Source organism: Varroa destructor, unplaced genomic scaffold, assembly GCF_002443255.2.
Source record: "Varroa destructor unplaced genomic scaffold, Vdes_3.0 BEIS01000001.1, whole genome shotgun sequence".
NCBI classification, from domain to species: Eukaryota; Metazoa; Arthropoda; class Arachnida; order Mesostigmata; family Varroidae; genus Varroa; species Varroa destructor.
Window position 1 is genome coordinate 14,895,108 of NW_019211454.1, and position 21,016 is coordinate 14,916,123.

At 41.5% G+C, this 21,016-nt stretch overlaps 1 protein-coding gene across 12 annotated transcripts in view; it reads left to right on the top strand.

The window, feature by feature from the left end:
* The window catches only part of LOC111248000 (uncharacterized), a 63,034-nt gene that overhangs the window by 5,244 nt on the left and 36,774 nt on the right, over positions 1-21,016 (top strand). For 6 of the 12 annotated variants that reach the window (XR_015327346.1, XR_002672371.2, XM_022799709.2 and 3 more), the window contains exons 2-3: positions 4,495-4,602; positions 8,742-8,829. Coding sequence is in view for 1 of the 12 variants with exons in the window: in XM_022799725.2 (XP_022655460.1) it covers positions 4,495-4,602 (108 nt within the window). In the remaining 11 variants the exon portion in view is untranslated. Of the gene's footprint in view, positions 1-4,347; positions 4,603-8,741; positions 8,830-19,521; positions 19,703-21,016 lie in introns of those variants that run through there. The other 6 variants (XM_086988403.1, XM_086988418.1, XM_022799725.2 and 3 more) reach the window with 3 other exon arrangements.

Here is a 21,016-nt window from a genome sequence, read left to right on the forward strand (position 1 = left end):
CAGAAGATTTGGAGCTACATGTTGAACAGAAGATTTGGAGCTACATGTTGAACAGAAGATTTGGAGCTACATGTTGAACAGAAGATTTGGAGCTACATGTTGAACAGAAGATTTGGAGCTACATGTTGAACAGAAGATTTGGAGCTACATGTTGAACAGAAGATTTGGAGCTACATGTTGAACAGAAGATTTGGAGCTACATGTTGAACAGAAGATTTGGAGCTACATGTTGAACAGAAGATTTGGAGCTACATGTTGAACAGAAGATTTGGAGCTACATGTTGAACAGAAGATTTGGAGCTACATGTTGAACAGAAGATTTGGAGCTACATGTTGAACAGAAGATTTGGAGCTACATGTTGAACAGAAGATTTGGAGCTACATGTTGAACAGAAGATTTGGAGCTACATGTTGAACAGAAGATTTGGAGCTACATGTTGAACAGAAGATTTGGAGCTACATGTTGAACAGAAGATTTGGAGCTACATGTTGAACAGAAGATTTGGAGCTACATGTTGAACAGAAGATTTGGAGCTACATGTTGAACAGAAGATTTGGAGCTACATGTTGAACAGAAGATTTGGAGCTACATGTTGAACAGAAGATTTGGAGCTACATGTTGAACAGAAGATTTGGAGCTACATGTTGAACAGAAGATTTGGAGCTACATGTTGAACAGAAGATTTGGAGCTACATGTTGAACAGAAGATTTGGAGCTACATGTTGAACAGAAGATTTGGAGCTACATGTTGAACAGAAGATTTGGAGCTACATGTTGAACAGAAGATTTGGAGCTACATGTTGAACAGAAGATTTGGAGCTACATGTTGAACAGAAGATTTGGAGCTACATGTTGAACAGAAGATTTGGAGCTACATGTTGAACAGAAGATTTGGAGCTACATGTTGAACAGAAGATTTGGAGCTACATGTTGAACAGAAGATTTGGAGCTACATGTTGAACAGAAGATTTGGAGCTACATGTTGAACAGAAGATTTGGAGCTACATGTTGAACAGAAGATTTGGAGCTACATGTTGAACAGAAGATTTGGAGCTACATGTTGAACAGAAGATTTGGAGCTACATGTTGAACAGAAGATTTGCAGCTACATGTTGAACAGAAGATTTGCAGCTACATGTTGAACAGAAGATTTGCAGCTACAAAGGGTCAATCGATGACGCTCCGAAGATCGAGGTATCGGAAAGATAACAGCTTGAGCTACGCAGAATGCAGCAAAGTCTTTTAAAAATTTTTTTAAAAACGTTTAAATTGTTGTTTTCCTGATTCAACGCCTATCGACGTTTTCCGCAAAACCGACAAAACACTAAAACGCATAATTTCAGTTGAGGCTATCATTAATCTTTATCGAGCCGTCATGACATTAGACCGTTAGCGGTTAGTTAGAGATGGAACAGCATATTGTGCCTTATTATCGTGTAGCCATGCTTTCAAGTCAGTTCTACGGGGGAACACAGATGCTAATTAGCCCCTGCCTGCTATGATGTCCAAATCATCATAATCATTATCGTCAAGCACAGAAGCACCAATAATGTCCACCTTTACAGTTGCTTCTAATTAATCCTAGTTATATGACCATCGCTACAACGACTTGCTGTGCTTTAACAACACCAACATCAACAGTGGCTACTATAATATTTCACATTCACAGTTCAGCAGCGTGTAAGCGAATGCCTACGAGTGTGGGACCGTATCGCTGTAAACCTGCGCTCAGCCTGATGTCTACGGCCGATAGAATTACTATTGATCCGTTGCATTCGAATAATTCTAAAAACTATACGATACAGAACGAAATAGCTTTATTTCGTTCTGTATCGTTTAGCTTAGTGTGCCCAACATTGCGTTAGCGTTAAAGGTTTTTAGCCAATCGAGGTTAGGTATTGGCAGCAGCGGTTGTGGGTCAGTCAGTGACCCCGATGGGTCGAGTTGAGTTTTGGTAACAAACCCAGCGCGGCTGAACAGAGAAAAAGGTAACTGGTAACAAGCTAAACCTCAGCGTTGCTTTAGCAAATAATTCTTTAGCAGAAATAACATTGACAGGAAACGATCATAGAGAAATAGGGATATAATATTGAGGTATCTACACATTCTGCATCTCATAATCAGCAACGCAGCGCAATTACGCTCGATAGTGCACGATCAGTTACTTTAACCACTACGCCACTAATAACTGCTTAATTTCTATGAACTACTATAACTAGTAGCAGCTATTAAATAATCGATTAACTACGCGATCTATTCTGTGTGAGAAAGCCAGCAAACATTGCCCACGAGACGAGCGTTCCGACAACCATCGTTTATAGTTAATGTCGGTAGACCACTATAAACTGCAGGGGACATCACCATCATTAGCAAGCATAGAGCTAGTATATAGATTATATATAGAATTCTATCGCTGTAGATAGCAGTAGTTGAACAGTCAGCCAACAGCGATCATTGCGATAACGTTCCGTTCTGTCGACGAATGGACCCACTGGGCAAGCATAAGGGCTAGTAGTCCCAGCATCGTCTGTCTCATACAACAGTACTAACGGTTAAAAAGCGTCAACCAGGACCAAAGCATCAAACCAACGACCAGCAAATTTTTCGCTGGTGGGCTCTCATCCAATAGATACGTGAAACATTCTGCGGCTTGCGCTTCACTGCAGCGCATCTTAGCAGCACGAAGGCAATCAGCCGCCGCCTAGAGAATAACGTTGAGGGACAATTCTAAGAACTCTTAGCGACTGTAGTAGAGCAGGGGCCCGTCTTCAGCTGCCTCCATAGACTTTCTTACGTCCTGGCAACAACCGACGACACCAGCGACATTCGTAACAGCAACAGCACGTCGCTGTCAAGCCAGGCATCTTTGTAGACGCTACTAATTCTACTACTTGCATCACTATTACTACGGGCTAACGTAGATAGGATTGTAGGTGAGCTGGTACGCAGGCGTTGGCAACTGGATGTAGACTAAGAGCCTACACCAGCAACAGCAGCAATAGTAAATTTGCCTGTTATCTGCTTGGTGTTATTATTGTTCGTCGGTGATTCGTCGTCCTGTGGAGCAGTCCGTGTAAGTCTGGGTGACAACAATTGTCGACTGTTCCAATAAGATAGGTTAGGCTGTTTGTCCGATGAAGGTTGTTGCCATCATTATCATCGGTATGGTCACAGGCGGAGGCGTCATTCGCCCGAAGCACCGTAGCCACTAGAACAGTAACAACGGTAACGAAGGAGACTAGCCCAGCGATTGATGGGTCTGTAGTGCATGCAGTGGCGTCGTTCTACCCACATCGTAACACACAGCGTAAACAGCAAAAGGAAGGGAATAGACAATGTCTGTAAGTTGTTGCCAGCTGCTGAAAATTCTATCCAAAGAAACTACGAGAGGTGTACAGAAGCGAAAAAACGGGGCGACGACGCCAACGAAATCATCAGCAACTGGCCAATGACAAACAAACAGAAGGATAACAACGAAAATAGCAAACGTCTCATCTGCTAGCCCTTGTCTCATCAATATTAATAGTTGTCATCACAATACCTCAAATAATAATTACAAGTAATAAACCTGGCAACGACGCCTGTAAAGAAGATAATAGCTACGCCATCCGCTTCTTCTTCTGAGCCTGCGACGCGCAGAAATAAGTACGGCGAATACAGGACCCGACAATTGCCACGATAATAACAATAGCGACAACTCCATATGCCGCTACAAACGGGATTTCGTCGAATCTGATCGTCCACTGCGCGAACTCTATTCAACTGCGGCCAATACGATTATTCTTGCTGCTACTATTATTATTATAATTATTGTTATTGCCACGGGTATTTGTTGGGTCGGTAAAGGCGATCGCATATTAATATTCATTTCGTGCTAAGTGCGTTTCCTTTGCGTCGTGTTGTTCTTGGGTTCTCGATAGAGCTGAGCTGAGCTGAGCTGAGTTGAAACCCGTCTCCAGTGAGCGTGGGTCTTGACTTCAACAACGAATAGCGTCAAAGCTTAGTAAAGCAAACAAGTAAGCTTAAAAGGGGAAAATTCATCTTGTGTTGTTTCTACGGAAGGATTATTTGTGTGTGAAAAAAATTAGTGAATTATTGAATCTTCGGTCTTTTGGTTTTCACATTTCTTCCGAATGTTCGCCGTTGACGAGAGAAGTCATAGTGGAATTGAATGCGGCGATTTGACTGATTTAAAGAGGAAAATTCACTATAACGAGTAAAAAAGGACAGCCCTTCGGCTACAAATATTATTAAGCGTTTCGTTTTAAGTGTGGTTTTTGCTACGTCTTGGATCGTGTGCTGTTAATCTGCCGACGATCTAAGTATCCGAAAATCTGTTCAAAAAGGAAGCAGTCTGAGAAGGAAGTGTGGCCTCAAGGGCAAGCGGGAGTGTGCAAGTACATTGGGAGTATTCTATTGGCCGAAAAAAGTGCGTGTGTGTGTGGCTGGTTACTTTAAACAACCAACAAACTAACGGTTTCTCTCCCTACTAGTGTCCTCAACGGTATCCTCTCAAAGTCTACGAGTCCACATACAAGAGGACATCATCAGCCCTCGCCTGCTGCGTCCTAGTGCATATCGAGGACCTCACAGTGGATCAGGTAGGTGCAACTAGACGACTCACCTGAAAGCATATGAACATCTCATTACAAAACGCAATCTCACGTAGAGAGCTATTACGAGATAATGTGGGATGGAAGCTATTTAAACGGGAAAACCTAAGGAGACCGGCCTGATTCTCAACGGCCCTTTCCGTGAGAAGTTCAGCTGTGTTTTTCCCGTACCAAAGTCAACTGGGCAACTGGTGAAATTAAATAAAGATGCTGAATAGGCTCAATGCAAAGCGAAGTTCTAGTGTTGAACTCGATGGCTAATTAAGCAAGAACTTCCCTTCAAGTTCTCGCTAAAACAATGTCATACTTTGATAGTAAGCACGTAAAACTAAAAAGCTTTCTTCGAAGTACGTTTGCATGTAGAAAAGCAGAAAGAGAACATTGCTCGGAACGCAGCCTTTACATTCGTCAAATTGAGTAGAATCTCTGTCGGCTATTGTGCTTATTTTATAACACACAAGACCAGCCATAAATGGCAACGACTTGTGGGAACATAAATCCTAAAAATTTTCATTTTTAGCACCGGCTCTGAAAAATACGTTAGTCTTTACGTAAAACGTGTGTATGATAAACGAAGTTTTTTAGTAATAGTTATGGACGCTAGAGGAAACTGCATTTCGCTGATCTAAAACGGCGAGGATTTGTACTCCCGACCGAATGGTATCCTTTTTCAAAGAGCAGTTTCGGTATTTTTTTTATATCAGTCAACAACTTGCGATGAGCTAAATCCAAATATCTTCCTCCTTCCTGAAATATGGGTAAACGACGTTCTCATAACAAAAAGAGGATAAAAATGGCAGTAGCGCTTCTTCGGCGTTTAAAGTGTACCGTAAATTCACAGCGTCAACACCACTAGGATGCTGTTGTTAACAGCATCATTATAACTTTCTGGCACACCTGTTAGCTTTCTTGCAATTGTTGCAAAAGTATTGCAACGAATCAGAGGACACTTAATTTATGTTGCAGAGACAATCAGGGGCCTCTCCACGCTAACGCTCCATTTCAAGGAACTACCTACCGGTCGCACCGTGGTTCCTACTATCGATGATCTTCATTGTTTATTCACAAGGATGATTTATAGTAGTGAACTGATGCCTTAACATGTCCATCGTTTTATATTACGTATTGACAGCAGATGAAGTCACGCCGACAGGTCGTTACGGTAACGTTGTACGGATCGTAACAGGCGGTATTTTTTTGACGGTTTTATTTGGAATTTGCTTCCCTTATCGACTGGTATTTTTTGCCGTACATGGAACTTGACAATAACAACACGACACCATCAGTCACACAGTATTGCGGTTGCCAACGTCATATAACGTAGATATCATAGTGTGGCTTTTTTTTTTTGGGAAAATCAGCATACGGTTATTGCCGTATTTAACGCATGCGTCTGCTGCATTCATGGAACAACACAAAGGAGCCGAGTCACTTTGACATAGATCATACGGAACGTATAAGTATGCTCCACAACTTGCTTTAATCTGCTTTATTGAAACATACCTGAAGGAATTTTCCTCGCCAATTCGCGTATTTCCTCGCTAATCATTAATTCATCATTTCTTTGGCAACAGTTGAACAGTGCTTAACACACATCGGTAACAACAAGCGTTTGATGTTTGCCTGTTGGATCATGGGGACCGTGATTGTTACTGAAGAGCCAGTGAGGTATAATAGTGGATGCCACCAATGGGCAGCTACAAGTTCGAAAGGCCGAAGTGGGCTTTTTTTTGTGGGTATCCTTTTGAGCAATTTGTTTTTCTAACAAACGTCTTTTTTATTGAAGTTCACATAGAGGTGGGTCACATATCCTACCGATCAAAAGCGACCGTTTAGTAATCTGATGACGACCTTAAGTATGTAAGCTGTAACACCCGTGTTAGTTCGCTGCGGAAATTAGTGAAAAGGTCCAATGCTAATGTACGCCAATATACAAATGTTCGAAGTTTTGCCTCGTCCTGACGTTAGTCATTGTTTCAGACGGTTGGCTCTTCTCAGGGCGGAGCGAAGTTTGCCTACATCCTGTCTTAAACTTACGATTACCTCATGCGCCCCGAATTGTACCTAACACGCTACCGATGCACCATTATGGGGACGATAACAGGTGTAGAAATCTAACGAAAACGCACCATTAACAGTCGCTAGCCAGGCCATCCCTGGTAGACAATTTATTATGAGATAACTCGTAACTACAGTAAACTAATTTAATTAGGGTGATACAAGAAGAATGCCCGATAGGAGCAAAAAAAAGTCGACATTTTACCGATATGGAGAGAAAGCTTGTCGGTAACAAATGACACAACTTAATTTGGGAATCTACTGCATTAGAGACTCATTAAATTGACAAGGGGAGAACTAACTTAGTGAAAAACGAAAAAAGCTCTTAGTGAAAACGAATTTTGGTCGGGAACGTTCATGTAAAGTCCGGACAAAAAAAGCTACAGTTAATTCAAACTCCGAGGGTCCTGGAAAATGGCAATGCAATATGCGGTGAAGCAACATTAAAAATACAAATTAATTATTCACGTTACGTGTATTTATGGTTTGGCGCATTTCGTCTTGCTTAGAATACGCAATCTAGGAGGGTTTGGCTTCCTTTAATGATGACGTTAACTACCGCGTGGGTTAGAGTCACATAGGTACTTGAGCTCACGCTTAGCAAGCTGTGGCCCTACTTGAACATTTGCCCTGACGGAACAACAATTCGAACATTGGGGGCAGATGCCGTGATTCACGTTAGGTTCTAGCAGACAGGTGGGTTCAATAATAAACAATAAAACAAACACGGTAAAATTTTAAAATTCGATAAAATCAGAAGCAAGCAGTGGGCAGTAACTGGCCAAGAACAGTAACTAAGGCAACACGAAAACACCTTGTGAAGTTGTATTTCTATTTCTCAACGAAATTTAGTAGTTAAGACTGCTGTTTCGGATGGTAATCCCTGATGAGTACGCTCCGACGCTTCTGATAGTGTTAGAGGAGCATGGTCATTGGTTTTTTATGCATTGAATCATTTATTCTTCATCATTGATGCATACATTGTTTGATACGATCAATAAATCGGAACATAGCTTCATTCCGAAGCAATGCCAGCTGTTATTGGCTGATTATTTCTAATTTAAGAACATTTACCGTAGCATTCCAAACTACGGAGCGACCTCGACTCCCTGATGTTTGATGGTCCGTTCAACCACAATTATGAGCAGCATTGCATGATTGACGTAAGATGACGTATTAGAGCGTCCGCGTCTTCAAGCGTCGTCGTTGTCGTTCGGCAGAAAAAGCTGCGAAGGTGAAATACGAAATCGAACTAATGTCGCTTCTCAGTCAGTTCATAACTTCAGTTGGAACATACAGATACGATATCATCACTTAAAAAGAAGACGTTGCTAGGTTGTACGTTCGATACATCTGTCGACGTCATTAATTAGAAAAACAGCTCATGGACGAAAGGCGAAGTAAACAATGTTACTTATAATAATAATAATAATAGTTGTTATTATTATTATTATTATTATTATTATGAGTGTTATAATTACTACAACTATAGTGGTAATGGTGATGGCAGATAGCTAATTTGTCTGTTTTAAAACGATTTTTTTAAAATTCTATTTTGAAATCAAACTATTTTTATTTTTATGAATGTAGTGCTCGTCTTGAGCTTTAGAGGGATTCAGTCACTTTTAGCCGTGCGTGTACTTAGATTGCATGTGTTATACTATTTGATAACAGCAGCTCGAAATAATCAAAACTGAATGACTCGACAGTTTAAAGATGAGAAACGCTGAAGCGATACCTAGGCAGAGGTTAGGTGGACGTCTAATTGGAGTTACTATTATTATATATAATAATGGATAAGTAAAATGTGTTTCATCTGAGGTCGACAGTTTCGATATTGGATAGAGTCATCATTGTTTTGGTTATTTAGGGCATGCATTATCCTCACAGGTATATTTATCAAATTTTGATTAAGGGTGCAGTAAAGTCAAATCTGTTTTAAACAAATCTTTTAAATCTAAATGTCATGAAAGTCAAATACAAGTTGGCGTGTCTTCTCTATGCCGGTGTATAAACCTCGTTTCTAAGTAACTATAGCACGTATAATCTTCCTTGACAACTTTTTCCAGGTGCATCATAGGCAGTACCAGGCTATCCAACAAGTGAGCTGAACAAAGGTTGGATTTGGGTCGCAGCGAACAGCACAAGTCAACGTGGGTTAGTTGTTTCCTCTTTCTCGATTAGATAGTATGTCGAAGGCTATTTCTGTGTGGACGTTTTTGCTGTTGCTGCTGCTGCTGTCGCCACTGCAGGGACATGAAAACGCCACCATTGCTGAAACACGGTCGACGGCGTGCGGTAGGCAACAGGCTCGAGCGGTTTGTGATATTTACTTTCCTCGGCAATAAACAGCCCAAGCGACCAACAATCACGCAGATAGATGCGAATTTTCTGTGCGTTCTGTCTTAACTGGGTACCGACAGGGTAGCGTGTATTATATCTGGGCTGGAAGCGCGAGGCGGTCGTACAGTCGTAGTTGGCCACAGAACATGGGTCGGATGGCAGTTTTCGCTTGTAGATTACCAGCTCTCTACAATTGCTGTCGAGAATCAGCAATGCTTCCCTTCGCAATTTGCTCGCTGCGTGCATACGCTTATGTTCCTGGTGGGGTAGACTTCAAGTAATGACGCTAGAGGAAGAAGGTTTCTGGAATCGCATTTAAGTAGAGTAAATGTAGATGCATCACTACTGGTCGGCAAGATAGCTTGCTGGTCGGCAGGTAAGTAGTTTAGTACATCCCCATTCGAGAAGAAGAGAAGCAGCAAAAGAATGGATTTATTTTTCATTGCGCGTTGCCCTTATCCTTGGCTGTCGTAGTTGTTGTCGTCATTGATGTTGCAGCCGCTTGGCAATCGGGGTTTACGGAAAGGGATTTCGAACCGGTAGTCTGCTCTAAGAAGGAAGAGATTGTTTCACGGGGGAATTGCTGCTGCTACTGATGCTGCCGCCGAAGGATCTGTTGGCGATTTTTGAAGAAGCGAGCAAAGTATACGACGATGACGACCACAAAACCAGATTTTTGCGGCGGGAAATGTCCAGGAGAATGAAGTATTTTTTTAGTGGAAAACAAACGAGAAAATTGGCAAGATTTATTCGCTGAACATATTTGAGGGCTGAGAGAGATTGAAGCTTGCCGAAAAGGGCAACACATCGTTTGGTCTGTTGATTAGTTCTTGTATGTGACTAATTGTGACGAATAAAGCGTTGAAGTAAAATTGATTGCGGGTTACTTCGTAAGGGTGTGACTTGGCAGTAATAGGCTTCGTTAGCTGAATATATTCTGCACTATAAATAAGGCCTGTGAGTAAAAACAATTTTTCAACCATTATCTGACGGATGCCCGTTAAGACATCCACCGAGCTAGTTCCGTTAAAACTATCTGCCTACGACTAAATTGAGCAACCGGCCCTTGCTTATTTATAATTTTTTTTTTAAAAATGCGCTTTATCTAAAAGATATCAACAGTGAATGAGGCAGTTCTCTACAAGTTCATTCTGCAATATAAGGCTGTTCCATAACTGAACGTTCGGTTAGCCCCTATGACAACATTATGGAGCCGCACGAAGCCTACTTCTGACCAGGACCTAGCTCATATAGAGCGTTGGAAAGCTCGTCTAAATTTTCATATACTCAGCACTATGCAAAGCACTTGATGAAACAAAGGTATATATGTTTTTGCTACTCTTGTAGAACGGAGTCTTATTCTTCGACCGTATTCTGTTTGAGAAGAATCAATCTTTAGAGGTATCGCTGTAGTAGCAGATTGCATAGAGTCTTATATATTGCTCTACTATTGATGAAATTGAAAATCTACTGATATATGGAATTCTGTGACGCTTCATTTCTCGCAGTGAAGACAAGCAGGTTTTTTTTTTTGCCGCCCTCCATTGTATATAGAGAGGTACCAACAATAGCGAAACCTAGCTTGAAATAGTTGGCGGAAAGTGGCAATGGCCTTCGTGGGCGCAGGATTAGTGCTTTGGAGGTGACTAGGTGCTGGTCACAGCGGACTGTACATGAAACTATATCTTTACGTAGCAAATAAATGAAAGCTTTTTATTCACACAAGTTCATGCTGCGTAAAAAATAGGACCTCGACAGGCGCATGCCCGGTTTCAGTGTTGCAAACAACGTAACAAAGAATTTTCGTAGAGTTAAGTTTTCGGTCATTAAGATAGTGAATGGCTCAGTAGTTCAGTTGGCGTAATAACTTATCGGACGTTCCTTATGCCAGTTATTGGATTGCCATTGCGTAGCTGATGTGTGAAGAGCTGGCTTTTTTACATATGCAACTTAAGCTGTTTTTTGGTTTTCCGCGATCCGAACTCTACTTTCGTGAAGTACTGGACTTGCTGGGTATAGGCAACAATGAATGTGTTCAGAAACTTTATTCCATTGTTCTTCTACTACTGGGAAGTTGACTGTCATCGAAGTTTGTCAGATCCAGCTCATTCGCCAAACCATGACGATATATACGAATTGATAAGGCGAATCAAACTCCTGATTTACGAACTTGCTTTTTTGTATACATAAACCGAGCTACAGTTGCGCTTTCTTCAGAGCACTCGGATGTTTCCGTTTCCTTTTTTGTAAAGAGGTGTTAACCCGTCTCTCACTCAATATTCTACTACTCCATAGTAGGTCGTTCCCCATTCTGTGTGTGGATTTCATTTTCCTGCCAAGCGTTCGCTTTTTTTTGACAGGATAGCAATGCGTTTGTTTCTTAACGCTTTCTGCGAATTTTATTATATGAACAAGTAGTCGGCACCATATTTTTGATGTTGCATCAAGGACCTACCCCCACTAGAAAACCTAGCTGGGGTGAATCTTACTGCACCTATCTGGGATTTCTTCAATAGACCTATGAAACAGTATGGTTGCATATGTCATGATAACCATTTGTCAACGCTGAAATGGAACGACGATGGCCGAGTGTTCGTGACTATTTCTAGCATACGCATTTGTTCCCCAAACCACGCCGCTCCTATCATGTAGTTAATTCGGGCGTCTTTTTAGTGCTGCCACTGCTGTTTAACCCCCCGTTGTCTATAGAGGCGCTTTTGACGTCAGTTGTACACCACAAGGTTGCGTTGCCCCCTTGTGTGCTTAGGCAGCTAAGTATCGGCTGGCCCGTCCGTTATTTTTTCATCCACTTCTACTATTCGCGTATCTCAGCTTTGCTCTCGCATCGAACCTATAAAATTGCCGCGCTATAAGTGGCGGCTGAGGAGACAAGAAAAGCGTTCGCTACGTAAAGGAGTTAGCGAAAACTCAACAACAGAAAAAGATGGGAAGCGAAAACATAAAACAGCGCTGCATATGGCATCCAATTTTTGTACAGCACGAAACACGGACCAATTGAGACAGACGGACAACCAACCGGACAGACAGACAGATTCTCATGGCTTTGGCTGTATGGGGCGACTGCCCAATTGTATGAGCGATTTTGGTTTAAGATCAAGATCGTCTACGCAGATTGGGGAATAACCTATACGGCGAACGGGGTCTGATTAGTCGTTCTTATGATTCTATCGTGTCGCCAATGGTCACAGCAGCATTAGTTAGAATGGAACCAGCAGGCATTGCTACGTTAATCGACAAGCAGCGGACAGTCCTACTAGAATAATGCTCATGGGTAATAAAGGGTTTGACTGGCTAGAAAGATGTGTGAGCTGGAGAATACGCAGGCGGTACAGAACTAACACGATTACGGCGGCTAGAGTGACTATTGACATTGAAAGGCAGATGGTTGGCTGACTGATTCACTAGAGGTGTACCCATGGTCCTATCCTTCTTCCTTTGCCTGTGACTCTGACACACTGCCTATCTATTCTGGAAGAAACCGCGTTATTCGGGCGACGTCGTCGTCATTGCAGCGATGAACAACTGCCTGCTGTCGAATGGTAACCATTGATGAATATAATAGCTGTTAGGCAAGTAGTAGCTATCGAATAGTGATTGTTCTAGTATGATACGTGGGACATCGTTTGCTAGTATTATGAAGAACGACGAATTCTGTGGGCAACAGTGTCAGTTGACCAAAATGATCATCTTAAAAAGTAGACGAAGTGCAAAAAGCTTGTGGAAAAGGTAGAATGCGCGAATCATAGTTCTCAGTGATGTGCAGACGTACAAGACAATACCTTTTTCGAAATATATGGACCAAAAAAATATATGTTATACACATATGATATTGGTGGCTGTATTCACAAACAATGTTGATGATATCTGAATGATTGTTCTAGGAGACACCATTGTCTTACAGCAAATCGTCTTCTTAGAGGAGGCCTGCGGCCTGCAGTTGCTAAGAATGGTCGACGTTGTAATAGCTTCGTCGAACTACCGGTGAAACGAACAGCCAATGACTAAATCGTACGCCACTATACTAGAACACGAAAAACATAGATAGGACAGGAAGGCGCGTCGCGATCGCACAATGCATTGCATCGGCTATATTGCTGCGGGGGGTACAATTGTGGAGAGATGGACGCACAAGGTGCAGAAAGCTGTTTCTTTGTAAACAAAGAAGCACCTATATATACATGGAGGTAGCGTATTGAAACTCGTACCATCAAGCATTAAAAATATCAATTAAAACCTCACTTGTTCTGAAAATCTTTATATTTCTAAAGATCTCGTATTAGATGATAATCTTATCTTAAATTGAAAAAGCTATATTTTTTTGTAATTGAGATGATGTGTTATTGTGCGCATTACAGACTTGAACCATGAACGCTTTGTACCCTTGGAGTGTTCAGATTTTGTTTTGTTCTTAGGTAGTTGACTTGAGGTCCCTTTCATGTTAGTCTCAAGCATTGTATCGTACAACACAACGGATGGTGAAGGCGTGAAAGAGTATTCGCTTTACATATTAGGAAAAATTAGGCATAAGTGTGATTCATTGTAGATTACCAATAAAATGATTGCGAGATTTACCAATATAAAGTCGTAATAACTGAATTTTGCCATAACCAGTTAAAGATACTAAATCTATCTGACAATGGCTAGTCGGTATTCGCCGCACCTCTCTATATTCTGGTATGTGATATAACGTACCTTATTCGATATAAAGCCGTAATGTCATGTAAACCATATGGGATTTGTGACGATCTTATCGCACGTGATGTATTAAATAGTTACTTGAGACATTTCATCATCAGTTAAACGGTGTAAGCGCTCAAAATCATAAGTGATTATCACTTAATTGCCCACTGTTTCTATCAAGCGTTTGTTTGACGTACCAACATATTAATTCTTTGTCTTGGTGATCTGTTGATCTAACCCAGCACCGGGTCAAACTAAGTTTGGACGAACTTGATTATCATTAGAGTTTATCGTAATATATGCACGCACATTATGCGTATACATGCATGTATATGTGCAAATCCACATATATATATATATATATATATAATATATGTGGATTTGCACTGGTAGCATGTCTAGCTGCAATTTCTCTTAAACAAACGAGGTATACGATTTGTCTTCGTTTGTATTTGTTGTGGATTATGTCAGTTGAGTGATCTATAATATCAAAGTAAAGGAAAAAGAGTAAAACTTTCGCGGTAAGCGTTTTCATAATAGTGTTTTTTGCTTGCTTCTAATATGTATTACATATTATATTGCAATATCCGTATTTCTACGTCAGAAGTAAATCATATGTATAATTCAGTATATGAACTTAATCTAGGTTAAGAGGGGCGAGCTTTTGTTTATCTTTTGCAAGGTTTCAGTACATCGTCTCTTTTAATCCAGTTATCGCTATTATACTGTGGAATTCATTCTTTTCTGTCATTCAGCGTAACAACTGCGATGTTATCAGGGCTCGCCTGAATAACTTTTCTTTGTAAGTGATGATCACACCATAGCACTAACATGATTAAAAATCATCAAGTTTGGCCTATATCCGTTTAGGCTTTCGATGATATTATCGCCGGTTTATACGTAACGATACAGCGCGCGGAGATTTTAAACCTCAGGCAGTGTGTAATCAAAAAGAAACGGGAGCAAGCAGCTGCAAGAAGTTTACGCTAATTATCACCGTATTATTTACTCATGAGGTCGAGTCAGATCCGCATCAATCACCACCTCCGTTGTTCTCTCCCCTCTAGATATGTTCCATCTGTATTCGTTTGCTATTTGGGTCATTGCAGTTTAACACTCTACCTTTAAGTGCCCCACTTCGACGCTTTCGATTTTTACCACATTTAAACCGCTACCGTAATGCACCGATGTTCGGAGACGGACAAGTGAACGGACACGACACAATGGCGACAATTACGTTTCTGCGTACGTTTATTACTTAGCACTGATCAGACCCCCGCACCCCGGACCCCCTAAAGAGCAAAGTTTAAGGCCAGACGTACTAACGAACAGAGATACACTTCTACGCAGATTATCTGTAATAGCTACAGTCAATAACGACAATGGCAACCCCGACTTCTGGTGCTTCATTGCTCGCGTGCGGTCATGTTTGTCACCGGGGACGGCTGATCCGTTGTGTTCGGCGTCAGTTCTAGTATGAGTCTGATTGTTACCTGGTTAGTAAGGCGTTGCATGTTTTACATTGTAAGAATTATGGACGTAGATAGTGGGCATCGTATGCATAGGCATAATCCGAAGCAACATTAAGTAAGGCAGCAAACGTAAAACGCGAAATCTGTTTATTATTGTTTCATATGCGCAAGCACGTGACGTATTTGTCTTTCGTCGGGAATGATCTCGAAATCGGATTGGTACGATGTGAGACCGACATGTTATTGTCTGGTCTGGCCGCGGGACCATAACAGTGGCTTTTCGTGCCTGGACGAGAACACGAATGCCCCTGCCCTATGTTGAGACGATTTCTTTCAATGCCGACAAACGTAACCAAAAGATGTTCCCATGCTATTACTGGGCCAATGCGAGGAGTGATTTTTCTACACAACCCCCTCTCTCAATATACATATATATATATATATATATATATCTGTTGCCTGTCACTAGCCGATAAATGCGATCGCAAAAAGCAATAGTTATCAGAGGCTGTTGTTTCATGTGTCACGCTTCGCGTTTCATCGTGTTTGTCAGTTGTCGCTGCCGTCGACGCTAGTTTAATGATTATGATTGCTCTGTTTTTTAATTGTTTTGACTACAGTTGGTACCTAACTAGACATTGTAACCGCTATTTTGAATACCGCCGATCGGCTATTGTTGAGCCCGACGTCCTTGGGGTGCTGTGCCAAGTAAGTCTATTCTAGTTGTCATTCTGACATTAATTGATTTGAACAACCACGACACGAATCTGTGCTACCAGTTCGCATCGATTGCAGCAATAGCGTGTAGTAGTCATGGTGGAACTAACAAGTTACCTCCTTGGGTGTGACTGCTAGTGGCTGCCGGCCCATCTGTGCCCCGTTCTCTGCTGCACTGTTTCGCGCCGGGCCGCACGCAGTTCATTCAGCAACACACGTTCCTGTAAATCGAGCGGGCTTTGCTTGTTGCTCAAAGGCTTTTTTCTAGGCCCATAGGGAAAGCAGCGGTGTCAGCGGCGGTTAGTTCTATTCTGTGAGCTTCTGATAGGTCCGGCGTCGCTGTATCAGTGGACACAGAATGAACGACATGCAGATACGTATAGGTAACGAACCCGGACGGATCAGGCGGGCCGACAGAGACCATCAGCTCGACAAAACTGTTGCTACTCTGGCAAATCTACTGGTAACTGCGCCAACAATGGTGGCAAATGCGTCTACTGTTGTTGCTAATGGCAACGGCAACAATCAGCACAAGTAACACAGACATCCACACGCATACATAAGTAGAAATACGCGACGGAGACCCAGAACGTAGTCGATTATCGAGTTTATTTGGGTCTGTCGGGACTGTAGGGGCCTCTGTAACGATCGTTTGAGCTGAATGGTTTGCAGATTGACTTGGCATGTGGCGGATGCGCCGTGAGCCAATCGCTCCGTAAAGTTCTACAAACGGATGATCAGACAGCAACGGGGGCAAAAGTAGGAAGGGCAAAAACAAAGGTCGTTTCCAAATTCAGTTTCAGTAGTTGTAATGCATTCAATTATCGAAAAACTTGGCAGAACGCGCCGGTTCGTTGGTGGGTAGGACGAAGTTCTCCTTGGTAGTAAGTGATAGTGATGATGATCATGACACTGATTCTGATGGTGAGGATTTGAGCCGTAAATAATCGCTCTATAATATCGACGGAAATGTCAGGCGGCCTGGTGACATCGTCGCAGCCACTCACGCAACTGCTACATGAATGAGTTACCGCTGACTATAAAATTAACACTTAGATGTGTTGATCTCACCTCCACTTCTCCGTCTTCTCTACACGTTTTCCCCTGTCGTCTGCTAAAGCTCTGATGGCTCAATATTACCTTTACATTTTTTATGTGGTCTACGTCTACTAAGTGAGCGTACGGTGATATAGGCAATTATGAAGACCGGCGGTAAAACATGTACATAATAGAAATGTTCTTGGCAGAATTGATATATTGCAACTGTGAGGTTGTGCTATCGGTGCTAATTTAGCGTTTTTTTTTTTTTTTTTTTTAGTAAAATGAAAATGTTGGAATTTTACATCAAATTAGAATAAAAAGAGGTATGTAAAATGTAAAAAATATAAGATTGAAAGCCAAAAATCTGTGGGTGGACAAGGAGTAGGTTAGGGCATTACGCTAAAGGTCAGTGTGCTAAATTAGTTAAGAAAATTGAGCACAAATAAACATTGATTAACCAATGAAGAACACTGAAAGAACATGATGTACGCTGGAAGTGAACATCAATCTCTTTTTACTTACTGACTAGTTTTTCACAGGTTTTTTTTTTTTTTTGATGTGGTACCAATCGCATCATGCATCACTATAGCCTATATAGTGTCGAAAACATATGGACGACTGTGTGAATTCTCCTAATAAAACGAAATCGTCTTTCTTTGATGTTAATGATCGAATAACCGAATTGATACCCCTGATTCGCACTCATCTCGTGTAAACATTTCCATAGTTCTTTAATGTTCTAACTGGGAAGCAATAACGGAGACAATAAGGAAGGGTTTATTCATGGCGGCCACCTATTGATCCTCGCTTTACTGACACGTATTTCCTCAGACAAACGGGGTCGAAAAGAATCATACGTCAAAAATCAAAATTTTCCGTGGACGGTCTCTTTATTGTAAACAGAATAACTAAAACCGTTTATCCTTCTCGATCTATTTATGCCGTTGTCTGATTTCTGTGGTGTTACTTGTAGCTTTCTAATAGAGAAAATGCGTTTTTTTTTTTTAAATCGAAACCAACGTTTTGTCCGCTCGTGCCATATTGCTATTTTTATTTGCTTGTTTTTATTGTCAATCCTAAAGATTAGCTTTCGGCGATGGCGCAGTTGGGTCTGGCAATGAAGGTGTTATTACAACAATGGATGTTGACTGGTTTATTTACTGTTTACGAGCGAAATAAAGTAACAATAATATCAGTATCTACAACCCTGCGCTAACAGTATATGCATCGGAGCAGCTGCGCTTAGGGTGAAACAGGTAGCGGGGTGATAGCAAAAATGAAAACAATTTAATACTTTATTATTATTATTAATTACTTTCACCAATGTATAGTAGTGCGTTGCCGTGTTCTTACGTTTTGCAGTAACGTTTGGCTGTTTCTAAACAGACATGACACCCTGGCAGCTAGTGCTCTCATTTATGGTTTTTTTCCACCCGTGAATATTCGTAATGCGACAACCAATATAATGGTAATAATGTCAGCAACGCGAGAATTGTTCGTAACCGACATGACTGGAACAATTATCGAGCAGTTTATCGCTGATTTCATGGTACAAATACCGCGGACCAAGCATCAACTAAGAATATCTTCCCACAGTAACAGGAAAAATCCCAGAATAACCTTTGTCTGTGACAGTGCATCGATTTGGTATTCCTTTTAGATACCAATACAGCTCGAACAGCGTGTTTGTTAATCATTACGTTCGTCGTTTACGTTATGGGTGTGATGCCAGTTTATTGTAAATAGGATTCGATCCCTACGGCTTTTTAGCCGCTCCAAGATTTACCTATCCCAAAAGGCTGCTCAGCTTTTGCTCTCATAGAAATGCAGTTGTAGCTATCTATCTCCGACTGTTTGTTGAGCGGACGGTAAATCTGGGTGATCTTTTAATTTATTTATCGTTCAGTGGTTTTTGTCTGCCTAGCGTTTTCCCATACGAAAACCTGCTAGAGAAAGGATCGACAGTCGAGTGGCCATGTCATGTTTGAGTCAGTATCTCCGGCGTCTCTTTTAGTCTGCTAGCGAGAAAGCCTAAGAATACGTTATGTTACCGTTGGCCCTTAACGATACAACTGTGCATACTTTATAGTTTGTCTCTGGCATTGTGTCTTGGTCCGTATACGCATCTCAACGCAGTTGAATGAATCGCGGCTGGGTGGGCGTTTTTCGGGAGGGCATGTTGTGACGCTGATAACGGTAAATTCACCGATGTTCGCACCATGATAGGTGGCGTACGCGCCGTTCTATCGGACGACGCGTTTCTGCTTCTTTTTCCTCCTTCCTTAGGATTATTGTAAACGTCAATATTTCAGACTGGATGATCAATATCGATGGCGCATGTCGCCGCTGATAATAACAAAGTATCGTTGTCTGCATCTACGACAATCACGATAACAACAGTCACGTTGCTGCCGGCGCGGCGCAAATGTCGACGTGACAAAATTGTACCTGGCGCGTTTTGTATGTATAAAGTACTACGATGATATTTGTATCCTCCGCAGCAATATTGTCAGATTGTTGGCGACATTTGCTCTATTGTTATTAGCAACCCGGCGCTGTTGCGTTAATGGTTCGACAAGGACGCGTTGAGCACAGAGCAAAACACGTACACCAGTTAGCTTAGCGGGTAGACAGAGTGGATCGATCCTATTCTAGATGAAGTGTGAAGTCGCTCTTTTACTTTTTTGTTAAGCCATGTCTCGTTTATCTCGTCAACAGAGTTCGTTTGTAATTTTCAGTTGAAAACAGAGGTCAGGGTAAGTTGATTAAGCTTTTTTTACCTGTTGTTACTATTTTTACTAAAGTTGCTGCTATTGTAAGGCAGACCTAAAAGCCAACCTTGTTATTATTAGCCGTCACAATCTATTCATTTGACCGCTTTGTAAAATGTCGAACTTTAGCAACTGCTGCCATGAAAGATTGTTGCTGGCACCAATATAGGCTTCTCGTTTGATTGTATGGGCGCTGAATGTCAGTGAAAGAAAACTCAATGGTGGTTGGTTCGTTTGCTGTTTGGTGTGGAATTCTGTTGTTACTTTCCATTGTCTTTATAGGTTATTTTGGCTGACAACCTGAATAGATATGTAGACCTCGTGTAGCTGCTTGTCTATACTTATTATTATTATAACATGATATCATAGCAAAAATAATAACAATAATCTGTCGTGTCGAGCATCTCATCTTGTAAAATATACAATACATAGTGTGAACAGATACCATTATTATAAAATGACTATCCTACAGAATGTATAGATTTTTATAGTGCATTACGTACAGTACGTGTAGCTCAGGGTCGACAGTTAGGTTGGATAGGTTTCGCCCGGAGATATGTCTCTCCTGTGTTGAAGTCGCGCATATTGAGGGGTTCTTTTTTCACGCGTTCGTTTCATCATTTAAATGTTCTGTTGACGTATGCTGCGGAGTTGCGGCTCTGCCTCCATCCTAGCTCCGCCGTGGGCTCTAATCAGCACCCTTATGAAGTCAATGAAACCGGCCGTGAGGCTTTTCACCCGTGAAAAATAGTTTTTCTTTTAATTGAGCACGCACCCGTGTCGTCATCGAATTAGAAAGGTAAAAAATCGACCGTTTCCCAGCACCGCTTACTAGGTCCCATGATCCATTTTTTGAGTGAAGTTACTGGTAAATTTAAAATATTACTATTATTGCTATGGAAATAATGAATCTAGGAAATCATTAAGCAACGAGGCAATTTCAGTTCTCCGAATATGAATAACGTGCTCTATGCTCCAGCATTGACAAGTTTATTGATATAACTTCATAGGGGTTCAGTGCTATTCGACATATCAGTGGGGTAGTACTCGGCAACGTATTTTTTTTTTATTACCGGGCGATCTGATGCCATTAACTCTTCCATTCTAACCAAACTTCTGGGCGAAATAAGTAAACCGTTCTATGAAAGCCCATACAATGCACAATTCTCATCAGACATATCGTCGTGCAGCGCAACATTGAAATGACCGGAGTTCCCCCTTAATATATTGACTTTTGGCCTTTAAATTGCTACAGGGACTTTTGTCAATTGAAGCACCAGCTCCTAGCTGCTACTATCG